At 40.8% G+C, this 13,773-nt stretch overlaps 1 protein-coding gene across 1 annotated transcript; it reads left to right on the top strand.

The window, feature by feature from the left end:
- The first annotated feature begins 2,635 nt into the window (after nt 1–2,635).
- rad9a (RAD9 checkpoint clamp component A) lies at nt 2,636–11,755 on the top strand. The gene is made up of 12 exons (XM_037675830.1): nt 2,636–2,872; nt 2,977–3,050; nt 3,195–3,268; nt 3,363–3,411; nt 4,930–5,044; nt 5,155–5,254; nt 7,318–7,424; nt 7,635–7,741; nt 7,824–7,888; nt 7,972–8,070; nt 10,579–10,801; nt 11,604–11,755. The coding sequence occupies exons 1-12, from the start codon at nt 2,839–2,841 to the stop codon at nt 11,712–11,714; spliced, it is 1,158 nt and encodes a 385-aa protein (XP_037531758.1). The 5' UTR covers nt 2,636–2,838; the 3' UTR covers nt 11,715–11,755.
- The last annotated feature ends 2,018 nt before the right edge of the window (nt 11,756–13,773 follow it).

The raw sequence follows: 13,773 nt of genomic DNA, 5'->3' as shown, positions 1-13,773 counted from the left end.
ACTGAGGCAGTCTGCAGAAGAAGACTTCAAACAGGAAATAATTTTAAACGAATAAAAAATAATTCTATGCATTTTTATGGAGAGAAGATTTGTAAACACAGCTAAACATTTAAAAAAGTTGTACTGAATGCAACAAAAACCAAAAGTTGCGACACCCATCTCCTGTTTGAGCTGAATGTTTTGATATGACTAAAATAGCACAAAGTATGCAGAAGTAGTAAGTGTGTAAAAGAATAAAGTACAGTAAAAACAAAGGTGTGAATCACACAGTTAGAGGTTTTGGATTGGGCGAGCCAAAGTCTAGATTTAAATGAAATTACGCAGGGGGCCACAGTTACTGGAAGCCAAGAGCTCAGGGTGCAGACATCCAGCAGTTATTCTCATTAAGTAAATTTGTTTTACAGTTTAAAATCTAGTTTTATTTAAACTTGAATCCATTGGTGGGCCGAACTGAGTTCACCAGTGGGCCTGATTTGGCCCCCGGGCCACCAGTTGAATAGCCCTTGTCTAGATTAAATCTGATTAAAAAAAATGTGTGTGGAGGCCTGAAGAGAGAAGAGACGTCCACAGTCTGACACATTTGAGACACTTTAGTTTTAAAGAGTCGGAGAATATGAGCGGTTCAAGGTGTGGCGTGCTGATGGACTCATTCCTAAACTTACAGACAGCTGTAATTAAATCAGAAGGTGATTCTGGAAACCATCAGTTTCAGGGTGTGCACACTTATGCAGCCATCTTTTAAATTATTTACAATATTTTCCTATGACAGTTTGTCTTTCGAGTTGAATTCTGCAAGATACATGTCACAGTAAATGTGATTTGGTTTTTTTAACATCACAGAAACCTGGCACTTTAACAGAGGCGTGCGGACTTTTACATCCACTGTTCCGTATGGAGCACAAATCCAAGTTTGTTGTTAACAAAATAAAAGTGAAACAAGTCTCTTATGTTTTTTCAAGGTGCTCAAAGCTGCTAGTGTGCAGAGTCAAAGGGTGAGAGCAGCACGTTGCTGGACGAAAGGCTGCCGTTGAGTGTGAGAAAATATATTAACACAGAAAGTACAAAGCGTGACACCTCAAGGACGATGCTACAATGTGCAGTTTGTTCACCATTAAAAACTTGTTCCAAATTGTTACAAACAAACAATAAAGAAGCATGCTCATCGGCACAAGTTTCACCATTGATTGCACTTTCTGTGAAGTTTCAGACTCTACAATGTGAGTAACAAAGAATTTTGGAGAAATTCTGCATTTTTTACTTTGTGCTTGTGTATGATGATGTCATAAGAGCCTGCAGGTTCATACAAATTTCCATAAGGGACAATAAAGTCTACATTTTTATATATTATCTGTTTCGTACACTTCCAGATTAAACTTTTGTTTTTTTCATTCAAGCTTTATTTATGCAGGTTAGTCTTGTTGAGTCACGAGAACTCATTTTCAAGAGAGACCTGTTTTAAACAGACAACATATAAAGTACAGGCAACAATATACAACAATAAAGTGTTATAATAAAAATCAGATCAAGGCGCCATATAAAGCAAGGTAAAATACTAAAAACAACAACCAGCTGATCAGCTATTGACCTTTTCAATTGTTTAAAATCCCTTAAATAAATGAAACTGGACAGCTTCAGATCTTTTTGTAAGGTGTTCCAGGTTACAGGAGCACAGTAAGAAAAGGCCTTTTTGCTGAGTTCAATCCACACTAAGGGGACACTGCAGGTAATGAAGGCCTGAGAGCGCATGTAGTAACTGCACTGGTGGTGTGACATGTGGGAGGAGATATAAGAAGGTAGCAGACCAAGGAGTGATTTATAGATGAAGATGAACCAGTGTGAGAGCATGCGTTTAGATAATGATGACCAACTGACCAAGGAGTACAGAGTGCAGTAATAAGAACTGTAGTTACAACCAGTTATGAATGTTAGCACACCATTCAATTCAATCTTTATTTATACAAGTTAGTCTCATTGAGACTTGAGGACTCATTTACAACAGAGACATGTTTTTAACAAAACATTCTTAAAATAAGGCATACAAATTGAAAAAAACAAAAAATGGAAGAAAATAATGTACAAAAAAAACCATGGTAGACAGCAGCCAACATCTAACAGGAGATGGCCGGGGCATTCATGTAAATGTCACCATAATCAGTAGATGGTAGGAAAGTTGCAGCTACAAGGTGTTTCCTGGCATTCAAAGTTAAGCAAGATCTATTTCTGAAAAAGAAATCCAGCTTTAATTTCAGTTTTTTTTTTTTTTTTCACCCAAATATTATTAGGTGTTATTATAGTTACCTTTTCATTTGATTGATCTAAATTTACTGCTGTTTAATAAAGTCTGAAAATGTATACAATTAAGAAGTTCCACATAACAGATTTGATCAAATGGTGCTCCATTGTAGTTCAATATTAGCCATTTACACATTAATAATTATATAAAAAGTATTTATGTCACCTATTAACGGTAATAGGATATTTTATGTATTTGAAACTTACTCAAATTACTAAATAACCCCACTTTATTAATTAATATGTATAAACCACTTAGATAAATCTTTAAGAAATAGTTGCGCATGCGCTGAACGAACACACGCCCTTTTCAGCGCTTGTCTCTCTCTGATTGGTCCACATTGCGGAAGTAAACAAGGCGAGGGTCGTACGAAAGCGTTGAGCGGTTGTAGCTAATAAAATATAAAACACAGCCACAAACAAAAAAAAATATGTTTTCGACAGGAGGCTTTGTGCTCTTTAAACAAACTACTAAAACTTAACTATCAAACTAAGTGGTGGCGGTCGGGTTTGGCTAATTTGCTAACTTGACGGAAAAGTTCAGAGATGCAGTGTGTGGTTACGGGAGGAAACGTGAAAGGTAATAGCACTTTCACGCTCGTTTGACACTCTTGCTCGACTTTGAGACGTGAATGGATCGTTAATAGTGACGGTGTTTTGTGTGTGTGTGTGTGTACCGTCCAGTGTTGGCCAAAGCCATCCACTCTTTGTCCAGGATCGGAGACGAGCTGTACGTGGAGCCTCAGGAAGAAGACGGGGTAAAAAGCTGCACGGATGCTGTCAGATACACCGACACTTCCTGCCGTGCATATAGTCTGTCTGCTTCCTGTTAGTTCACACTTTGCATCAATGAGCCATGCTGGTTTTGGTGTTCTCTCTCTCTCTCTCTCTCTCTCTTATAGCTAGCCCTGCGGTCTGTGAACTCTTCTCGGTCGGCATATGCTTGTTTCCTGTTCGCGCCACTCTTCTTCAGCAGGTGCAGCCTCTCTCTGTGTTGTTGGAGCGGGTCAGTGAACGTCACATTCATGAAAGAACCTAAAGGCATCTTTTCTCTGCTGTTTCACGTGCAGGTACTCCGTCCGCAGTGGGCTCAACTTCCGCTGCAGGTTGGCTATAAAGGTGTGGACAGAGGAGCCTTTTACAGTCTGAATCATTTTGTTGTTTCAGAGGATTACACAAACCTAAAGCTCAAGTCAGACTTGTTTTTTTTGTTGTTGTTTTTTTTGGTATTTTAAAGCAGAGATTCTCAACTTATGGCTGATGACACATAAATGGGTCATGGACTTTCTAGTTGCAGGCTATTTGCCTGGGAAAAAAAAAAAAGCAGAAAATCAAGGTTACCATACCATACAATTTTATTTGTAGAGCACTTAAAACAGCGACAAGGCCAACCAAAGTGTTGTACAGGCAGAACAACAGGTAACACACAAAGCAATATACAAAATGAAGTAAATCAGAATATAGCTAAACATAAAAACGATGCAGATAATGACAACTAACCAGTGTGGAGCATACAGGATCAAAACAGATCATCTGGTGTTGAATGCTACTGAATAGTAGTGGGTTTTTAAATGGGACTTGAAAACCGAGAGGGAGGGGGCCTGTCTGACAAGCAGAGGTAACTCGTTCCAAAGTCTTGGTCCTGCTACAGAGAAGGCCCTGTCACCTCTGCGCTTAAGACGAGTTCCTGGAACTGTGAGGAGCAACTGGTCCGCTGACCTCAGGTTCTGATTGGTCGGCCAACCTTCTGGTTAAAGCCATAATAGCTGTCAAAATATGTGATTTATCAATGTTTTTAATTTGTGTCTAAAACCGTTCATTCACTGGACAGAGAACGAGTTTAAAAAAAAAACAGCCAAGGTCCAAACAAAAACATTCCAAGATTTAATCAAGACAGCTGAAAAGCCTGACAATTAGAGATGAATGTGCTTTATTTACTGGGTATTTCTAAATATGTTATTTTGTCTCGTGTTTTAGAAACATTTTAACTTGGTTTAGCAAGGCCACATGTTATTTATCCTAAAGTGCAGCTACATGCTGACAGGTCATGGTGTTATAACAGTTTTAGATTGATGATTCGAGCTCAAAGTGATGTGCATTTAGACAATAGATGAAGCACCGATCAGTGTATCTGTGGTCAGTATGTTTTATTTTACTACTTTAACACGTGGACCGTAGGGTTTACCAGAGAGTTTTAAAATTAATTTACTAATTAGTTTACAATGAACTACCTCTTGGCAGAAGGACGGCTGTACTGACCTGAAATGTAAACACCGTCATCTTGATTCTCCTCCAGTTTAAAAGCTTCACGGCAGAGAGAAACAGCTGAATGACTTCATGAGTTTTTTTTAGCTGTGTTCATTTTAAACGCTATCTTCTCTGCCATGTTGCCAACCGATGATTGTGGTTATCAGTGTGATTTTTTTTTTCTCTCAAAACCTCCGAGCTTCCTCCTGTCAGTTGTAGATATGCTCATAAACAAAAACTGGCCATTTTTCACAAAATGTGCAGCTCAAAGCCCATTTTTAGCCGTTTACGCACCTCAGATGTTTTTTTATGTAATGTTGGACGTTCCACTTGGTATTAACTCAAACGAGCTGCTTTCCTCGTTATGTTTGTTTCCATACTTTGTCACAGAGCGTGCAGACGGTGTTCAGATCTGTGGCAACTTTAGAGAAAACTGTGGAAAAGTGTCACATCGAGCTGGATGAAGCAAAGGACAGTCTGACATTCACCCTGCACTGCAAACACGGTAACAGAGCCTCAGCTGTGTTGGGTTTAGACATGTTTTGCACTAACTGCAGGGCTGTGACATCGTCCCATTTTATTCTTCAGTGTGTTGTTTTGGTGTTTTCTCTGCAGGCCTCATGAAGACACACAACCTGTCGTACCAGGACAGTGAAAGCTTACAGGCCGTGTTCGATAAAGACAGCTGTGCCAACGTATTCAGAGCCCAGCCCAGGTCTGGAAACTCTTTTATTTTTATATTATTTTTCTACTCTTGACCTTTTTAAAGCCATTTTTGTTAATAAGTTACCATTTATTTTCCAAAAACACATAATCAGACACAACCAAAATGTGCAAATAAAAATAGGAATAATTCATAACTGGTTTCCACAGACTCTTGTACAGCCACAAATTTACTAATCCCAATTTTAGGCCTTTAAAGAGTTTAAACGTGACTCTGCACATCAAGTCAGGGATGAAGTCAGATTTGTTCAAACTAAACTAAGCACTTTTTTTAGATTCCTCGCTTTTTAAGCTACAATGGGATACATCAATGTTAGGTGTGTCCCAATACTAGTTTATTTGTTTTCAGGCAGAGTACATGTACTTCAGTTTGGGTATTTGCCATTACTGTGTACTGATATGGAGGAGGTAATGAGTTAGTACTTAAACCTTTGCACAGTGACTTTAGCAACACATGTCTTTTATTAAGAACACATTTATCTGCTGTCTTAAATCACCTGTTTTTATCTAAAATGATCTTCAAACTACCAACATTTCTCAGTTTTTGCCTGCAGTTATTTGCAACGGGGAAGAGGAAATGACGTCACCAGGCATAAAAGTGCTATAGGAAGTATTGGGGTGTTTTTATGAGTCCAAGTGCAAGTATTTCAGGGCCGTATATTAATACACCTATTGGTATCAGGACACCACTAACTGATGTCATGAACTGTTATGGAGTTTAAGCTTGATTTTTCACTCAAAACAGGACACTTTTTAAGAGTTTTGAAGAAACAAGTGTTGACAGAAACTTTATAAAACTTGTGATTTATGAGTTAATCGGGACAAATCAAGGACATTGCAGGAAGCGCTCATCCTATCGGGATGATCGAGGCATCAAAACGAAGCTTCAGAATCCAAGAAACCAAATTTGTGCTCAGTTCAGTTCGACTGAGTCTGACTTAATCTCTGATTTGATGTGACGGGTCACAAATATGTCATAAAGTCCTAAAATATGTTTAGTTATGTCTGAACTTTGTAAGTTTCTTCATTAGTTGCTTCTTCTATCAAATGGGTTCAGATGTTAGTACGCAGAAACAAAAATGGTAGTCCCGTCATGCAGCAGTCCTATTGGAGGGAAGTTACTGACAGATATTCAGGTTTCATAAAATAAATAATCCAGTTTTTCTTTTGTTTACTTTTGAATGATTTGAATTGAATTTGAATGAAAGGCGGGACAATTTAAATGTCATTTTACATTGTCTTGTTATATTTCTGTAACTCGTGTAGGTCTTAATCCTGGTGGTCCAAAAAAAGTCTTAACTTTAACCACAAACCCTACTTAAAGATTAGACAGAGCGCAAGTTGAAATGGATGCAGCAAAACTATTATTACTGTTTGTCCAGCCTCAGATTAGATTAATTATATGCAAGGGAAATAAATTGACTAAATATAAAAAGCTAAAGTTGAAATCATCCCAATTTAGACCGGAGCTGTTTTTATTATCCCTGCCTAAACCAACGCTTCCTAATGTTAAACAAAAAGAAATCCAAATAACAATTCATCTTCTGAAAACCTACTTTTTTTTTTGTCTCTTCCTGTGTTGATAATTTTCTCATTTAATCTGGTATAAATTACCGGTTCTTAGCATTAATTGGGATGTACCGGTAGGTTTTCTCCTCCTCCAGCAGCTGAACAAGTAGGTGAAGATCCATCCAAACTTTTTCTAATAAAACACTTCTGTCCAAAAGGTTTGACCTGTGGGATGACGTCTGAACATCTGAATAAATGTTTGTTTCCTCACATCCATGACAGCAAAAAAAAAAAACATATAAGTTCAGATCAGGATAAAATAATCAGATAATATTCTTACGTGTAAGGGAGGTCTTGTGTGATTGACGAAGACTTTTTAAGCGATCTGATTTCTGATTTAGACATTGTTCCAGGGTTTCTTTTAATTTTTGTCCTTTCTGCGTGGAGAACTGAGATTCACAGATCTTGCTCCCGTCTGGCTCTGGATTTTTGCATCGTCAGTCTCGGCGTTGTTCAGGGTTTGTCCTGTTTGTCCTTTGCTCGTAGGGTTCTAGTGGACACGGTCGTGCACTTCCCTTCGTCTGTAGAAGAAGTGACCGTGACGGCGAACAACGAACGGTTGTGGGTCAGGAACCACGTGGAGGATGAAGCAGGTGGCGAGACGTTAGATTAATAGTTTCAGATTTCAGAATATTTTCTCTTTACATGAACAGATTTTTAAGAAGCTCTTGTGTTATTAAGATTAAAAAGATGTTATCAGAAAGTGATGCGTTAAGTTTACAGCTTTGAGCGATTCCATCAGCTGAAAGTAAGTACGTAAATCGGAATCAGACGTTGATTTTGAAACTTGGTTCTTCTCTCAGAGCGGTCAAAAGCCATGCTAACGGAGCTGTGCCTGGCTTCAGACGAGTTCGACCATTTTGTTGTCAAATCGCTCAACAGCATCACTTTTTGTTTAAAGGAACTGCGGGTGAGACCAGCAGAAAGATTAGTTAATATAATAATAGATTTAATAAATTCTTGATTAGATTAACTGGTACTTCTGTTTTCAGGGTTTGTTGGTGTTTGCTGAGTCCACTGGCCTCCCTGTTTCTGTGTACTTCGACGAGCCCGGCAGGTGAGGAAGCACATTCTCGCGTCCTAGAACACGTGATCCACTTTCTGGTGCTGACGCGTGCGTTTTGTGTGTTTGTGCATCAGCCCCGTGGTGCTCTCAGTGACGGACAGCGTCCTGGAGGGGAACTTTGTGCTGGCCACGCTGTCTGATGATCACAACGTCCAGAAAAACGACGGTGGAGGGTAAATGAAACAAATGGATCAGTCAGATATTTTTAATGCATCACAACGTGCTTCATACAGGATGAAACAAGCGATTAAAAAACATGCAAGTTTGTTCAAAACGGTGGAAAGTTATAAAAGGAGGAGGATTGAAACATGAAGAAACCAAGAAAACGATTTGATTGATGAGAAAATGCTTCTAAATGATTAAATAGTGAGAAACACTTTTGACAAACTACTTTTTTTTTCTTCAAAAGTTAAACATCAGTTTAGAAAAACGTAACAGAAAAGTTGGATGAGGGGCGAAACGTTTCTTTTTAACAAAAAAAACGAAGTCCAGATGACATGATTCAACCTTTTTTGTTGTTATATACCTGGATGACTGAGAAAACAAACTTTGTGTTTTTGAAACCATTAGTGAAAAGGCCAGACTTCAGGGGTATCTGAGGCAGGCTTGAAACACAAGAGTCAGGGTGGCTTCTGGGTAATACCAGATGGCTAGGCCTCAGACTGACGAAGCCTCTTGGATGAGGGGCGAAACGTTTCTTTTTAACAAAAAAAACGAAGTCCAGATGACATGATTCAACCTTTTTTGTTGTTATATACCTGGATGACTGAGAAAACAAACTTTGTGTAACAGAAAAGTGTTTCAGCCAAAGCTGTAACTGTTTCAGTCTCAGGCAGGAAGTCCTCCGTGCTCCACCTGGTGGGTGTTATCATCAAACCTCATCATTTAATCTCATCTACTGTAGACTCTCTTTAATTGTAGGGGTTACGTTCCAGACTCCCTGCAATAAGTGAAAATCTATATATATATATATAAAGACTTTATAAACCCTTCCCACACTCTTGCCATGTTCTAAACTCTTAAACCTACGTCATTTTAACAACATTCGTACATGTAGCTACTAAATTTTACTTAACAGCTCTGCAGAACAGCAGCGGCTCGGTTCCGCTCCGACTTGGTTCTTATTTGGCGGACCTACCCTGCTGGTTCTGGTCGGCTCTTTGGCTCGGGGTAGTGGCGATGGGCACCAGAGGGAGCTCCAGACCTATGGCGGCATCACCGCTCTGAAGTCCTTGTGGGCAGGCTACCAGCTCTTAGATTCGCCGATGGGTCTGGAGGTCCAGTTCTGGTCCAGTTCCGGGTGGGTTCTGTTCGACTCTCTGTATCTGCTTGGCGCCAAAGTCACTGTAAAGGTCCTAACTTTTTCAGATCAGATCAAAACTTTCCCTCTTGTTCTGTATTTCATCAGAAGGCAACGGGGCTTCTGGGCAGGGCACTGTTGGCTTCTGGGAAATGTAGTCCTTATGAGTGGGGATACAGTGTAGACTTATTGAAAGAAAACTACAAAATGGCAGCGTCTTTGCTAAGTTTTTTTTTTGTTTGTTTACTGTACAGTATCCCGTATTGTCTCAATCACTTGAGTAATATTAAAGTTGGCAATCGTGTCGTGTACAATTTTTTTTTTCTCGTGTTCAATTGTACTTTGAGAAACCGCAAAAGTCAAACCTTAAAGTAGCAAGGGACTAATGTATTTGAGAAGGTTCCGACTGTTTTGTTTAGCTGGTTAGATTTATTAAACTAACAGACGATATAGATGCTCCAACTTTAGCATTGCTTTTTGTTGATTGAAAGATGCCTGCTGTTGGTCTTTAAGGCTTTTTGTCTTCATCTTCTTCTTTCTTTTTTGTTGTCTTCTGTGTCTTTTTCTTTGTTGTCTTCTTCCTCTTCAGGGGTCTCCACAGCGAGCCATCCATCTCTCTGTCCTTTGCATTCTCTGTGTCCCTCCTTCATCTAATAGTTGCACCGTTTTTGTTGGCACCCTGTTTGTCAGCAGCACGAGTAGCGGCCGTCATAAACTCAGGCTTCGGCCAGTCCTTTGGGGTGTCGGCGCCTCGTATTTGACCATCTGGACTTTAGCTCGTACTTTGTTGACGTTTTTATCGTCCTTTCACTGACAAAGCCAAACTTCACAGCATATTTATACTCTCTTCTTCTGCCAAGTGAACACAAACACCAAGAAAAACAACATTTCTTGAAGGAATGCATATCCCCCGCCATCTTGCGTGCAAACGTTTTAAACGAGACATCGTGATCTGTCATGTGTTTGGATGACTCTCTGCGACTACCACAGCAAACTTTAGCTCATTGTCTGTAAGATTGACTGAGTTGTAGCCTTGTTTTTGTGCGTTGGCTAAAGTGGATTAGTAGAAGCAGTTCATGAAATATTTTGCTAACAGACACAGGTACAGGCACAATTGCCCAACTTTCATGGCAATAAAAATTTGGAGGAGATGGTTTGGAATTTTTTTTTTTGCAAAAAAAGATGGTAGTAAATAAAGGTAATACAGCTAATATTGAAGTACAAGAGGCATAAAAAGACTAATCTTAAATTACACGGACTCCTGTTGTGTATTGCGTGAAACTTAGTGAGGACCGGCCATCTTTATGTTCAGGTTCATGGGTCAGCGAGAGGTAAACAGATGTTTTTATCCTTCCTCTCATCGATCTGTCTGACTCCTCAGAGCTCGTGCAGAGCCGCCGCCTCCCGACGACTTCATGAACGACGACATCGACGCCTACCTCATCGCCATGGATACCAGTGTTGTACCAGGTCCGTCAGCTGCAGACTCACCCGCTCCCTCGGTAGCTGCTTTCAGAGTGTCTCCAGCAGCTGATCACAAGACGAGAAAGCACAGTGAGGAGGAGGAGGAGGAAGAAGATCCAGACAGACCACCCAATAAAAAGGTTGATGTAGCTTTTACCAAATGAGGCGTTATGGCCTTTTTTTTATATCATTTAGGAGAAATATAGTCCAGAAATTGTAAACATTATTTAAAATGTGTAATATTAAATGTGAACGACTTAAATTAAACACTAAAATCATTAAAGTCAAAGCTAGTAGTTAAAAATACTATTTTCACTGTGCAAAGCTCAATTATTTATGCCATGAAAATGTTTAAATTAGCTGAAGCAATGTAAGATAATTAACTCCTAACCTGATACGCACAAAAAAATGTTTAGTTTCTAAGAAAATGTAAGATTTTTATTTTTAATTATTAAGATCATCTTTAAACTCTCCATCTCAAAAGATTCAAGTTGATACGTAGTTTGGTGAAATTTGGTGATTTATCACCTGTCAACAACCTGGTTTTGTTTACAAGAAGGCCGGTTTAAAAACCCTATTTTATAATGATGTCATCAGAAACTCCAGCCCTGTATTTAAAAAAAAAAAAGGGGGATTCTCCAAGCATGACAATGAGGCCATACTTTATACAAAGGGATTTCCAGGCGCTACAGCAGCTGGCAGAGAAAAATGGACAGTTTTAAAGGAAATTATAAGGGTTATAGGCAAAAGGCTTATTTCTGAAGACAGTCATTTCAAATAGCAATGTACAGCAGGTAAGATAGTAATTGTTCATACCCTGTCCACAGAACCCCGCTTCAATAAACCTGGTCGTTTAATTATTACATAAAACATTAAAGGTTTCAAAGGTTGGTTTTTTTTTACCGTTTAGATGAACTTTTTGGTTTGTTGTCCTCTCAACAGTTCCGCTCCCTCTTCTTTGGATCGGTAATTCCTCCGTCCTCTCAGACGAGCACGCAGCCGATGCACACGCAGGAAGTGCTGGCCAGCGACAGCGAGGACGACGCAGAGTGACTGTGAGAGAGACGTGGACCGACCTGAGCCTGGGTGGATGTTGGAGCACTGTTCCACCACAACGCCTGGAATATTCGGACATGATGGACGTTTCATCCCAGCTGGACCGTCTGTTAAATGGACCTGGTTTAACACGCAGAGGCTGCTGTTTTATATTTTATTCTGAGTAAAGGACTCTGGGTGAAACTGCGATTATGTCAAACCAAACAGGAAGTACTTCACTTTTGTTTTTCTTTCTGTTTGATGCAGGATTTTAAATCGAACCCCAGGAAATAAACTTGTTTTTTGTGCTACGTAAAAACATTTTATTATTTATTTACATCTTAACCAACGTGGCGCTCAAACACGTTCCTCTTAAGAAAGTTAGTCAAAAGTAAGATTTGGTGTAAGAAGCAGAGAATCGAAGCGTCTGTGAGCCGGTCTTTGCAGGACGAGTCTCGTCATCGTTCTCTTTCTGCTCCTGAAAACTTGTCCCTCTGCTCTGAGGCTGCTTCTTCTTCCTCTCCAGCTTCTTCTCTTTCTTCTTTTTCAACCTCTCTTCCTCTTTCTCCTTCCTCTCCTGCTCCCTCCGCCATCTCCTCCTCTCCCGGGAGCTCAGTTTTTCCTCTGCTTTCGCCTCGGCTGGCGTCTCCGCCCCCGTCATATCGCTGAAGTCCTGAATCAAGATTTTTGGCACCTGCATCGTGGGTTTCTTCTTCGCCTTGGCTCTCTGAACCTGCTCTCCTTTCAGTTTGCGGAAGAGGCCGAAGCGTTTGGATGCGCCGGCCTGCTGCTCCGGCTGCGTCGCGGTCTGAGTCTCGTCAGGAGCAGCTTGAATCGTCTTCACTTCTTCAGGTCGGCTCGTTTTCTCAGGCGAGACGAAGAGGTCTTCAGACAGCCTGCGTGGTAACTTGGAGCTGGACGACTTGCGTACACAGAAATCCCCAGAGGATCGGCTGCTCCGACGCCCAGAGGCCTGACCCTGCTCTTTAGCAGCCTGAGAGTCTCTGTCAGTAAAAGCCTTTCCTGCTGGGTTTCCTTGAACCTTCTCGGAGCTCTCCACATCCTCTGCAGTCCTGGCCGGACCCGCCAGCGGTTCAGGTGCTCGTGTTTCAGAGGTGAACATTTGTATTGAACGCTGCTCGTCCTGCACCTGACTTTGTGTTGAATCCTCCTCCCCTGCAGGTGTTGTACAGTCAGTGGTCTCCTCACTCGTCTCGGCTCTTATTTGTCCTTCCTGTACGTCTGTTGGAGCACCAACACATGTCTCTGTGTGTCCTGGCCCGACCGTCTCAATGGACGTGTTAGTGGTGAGTTTTTGTTGGAGGCTCTCAGGTGAACACAGTGTTTGTGTTTCTGTCCCGGTGTCTGTGCGTGTTGTCTCCACGTCCACTCGGTCCTGCGTGGCTACGTGTTTTACTGCTCCATGACTTTCTGTCTTTATTTGTGCGTTGGACTCTTCTTTTGTTTCTAATGACTCTGTGCCGTGGTGTGTCTCCTCAGGTGTGTCCTCCTTTGTGTCTGTGATCACGTCTTGCTCCTGCTGTGGGACTGTTTTTAGATCCTGGTCTTGGTCCAGGTTGGTCTCATTTTCCATGTCAGGGACCCCTGTGGTCACGTCCACCTTCGTCTCTGCTGTGTTATTAGTTTCTCCATCCTCTGGCTTCATGTCAGCTTGTTTGATTGTCTCCTCTCTGAAGGTTTGTGTCTCTGTCTTTGTGTCTTCGCTCTGTGTCTTTATCATGTCACCTCTCTGTGTCTCTGTCTTGTCGTCTCTCTGCGTTTCTGTCTTTGTCTTGTCTTCTCTCTGTGTCTCTGTCTTTGTCGTGTCTTCTGTCTGTGTATCTGTCTTTGTCGTGTCTTCTCTCTGTGTCTCTGTCTTTGTCTTGTCATCTCTCTGTGTCTCTGTCTTGTCTTCTCTCTGTGTCTCTGTCTTGTCTTCTCTCTGTGTCTCTGTCTTTGTTGTGTCTTCTCTTTGTGTCTCTGTCTTTGTCTTGTCTTCTGTCTGTGTCGCTGTCTTTGTCATGTCTTCTGTTTGAATTTTTATCTGTGTCTTGTCTTCTCTCTGTGTCTCTGTCTT

This window comes from Nematolebias whitei, chromosome 4 (assembly GCF_014905685.2).
Source record: "Nematolebias whitei isolate Nwh7 chromosome 4, NemWhi1, whole genome shotgun sequence".
In the NCBI taxonomy this organism is placed as follows: Eukaryota; Metazoa; Chordata; class Actinopteri; order Cyprinodontiformes; family Rivulidae; genus Nematolebias; species Nematolebias whitei.
The sequence above is the reverse complement of the archived record's forward strand: the minus strand, read 5'-3'. Positions and strand labels throughout refer to the sequence as shown.

Coding starts and splice junctions, on each gene's coding strand:
- rad9a (XM_037675830.1), top strand. CDS start 2,839: ATGCAGTGTGTGGTTACGGGAGGAAACGTGAAAG. Junction 3,269..3,362: donor GCGCCACTCTTCTTCAGCAG/GTGCAGCCTCTC, acceptor TTTCACGTGCAG/GTACTCCGTCCGCAGTGGGC. Junction 10,802..11,603: donor ACAGACCACCCAATAAAAAG/GTTGATGTAGCT, acceptor TCCTCTCAACAG/TTCCGCTCCCTCTTCTTTGG.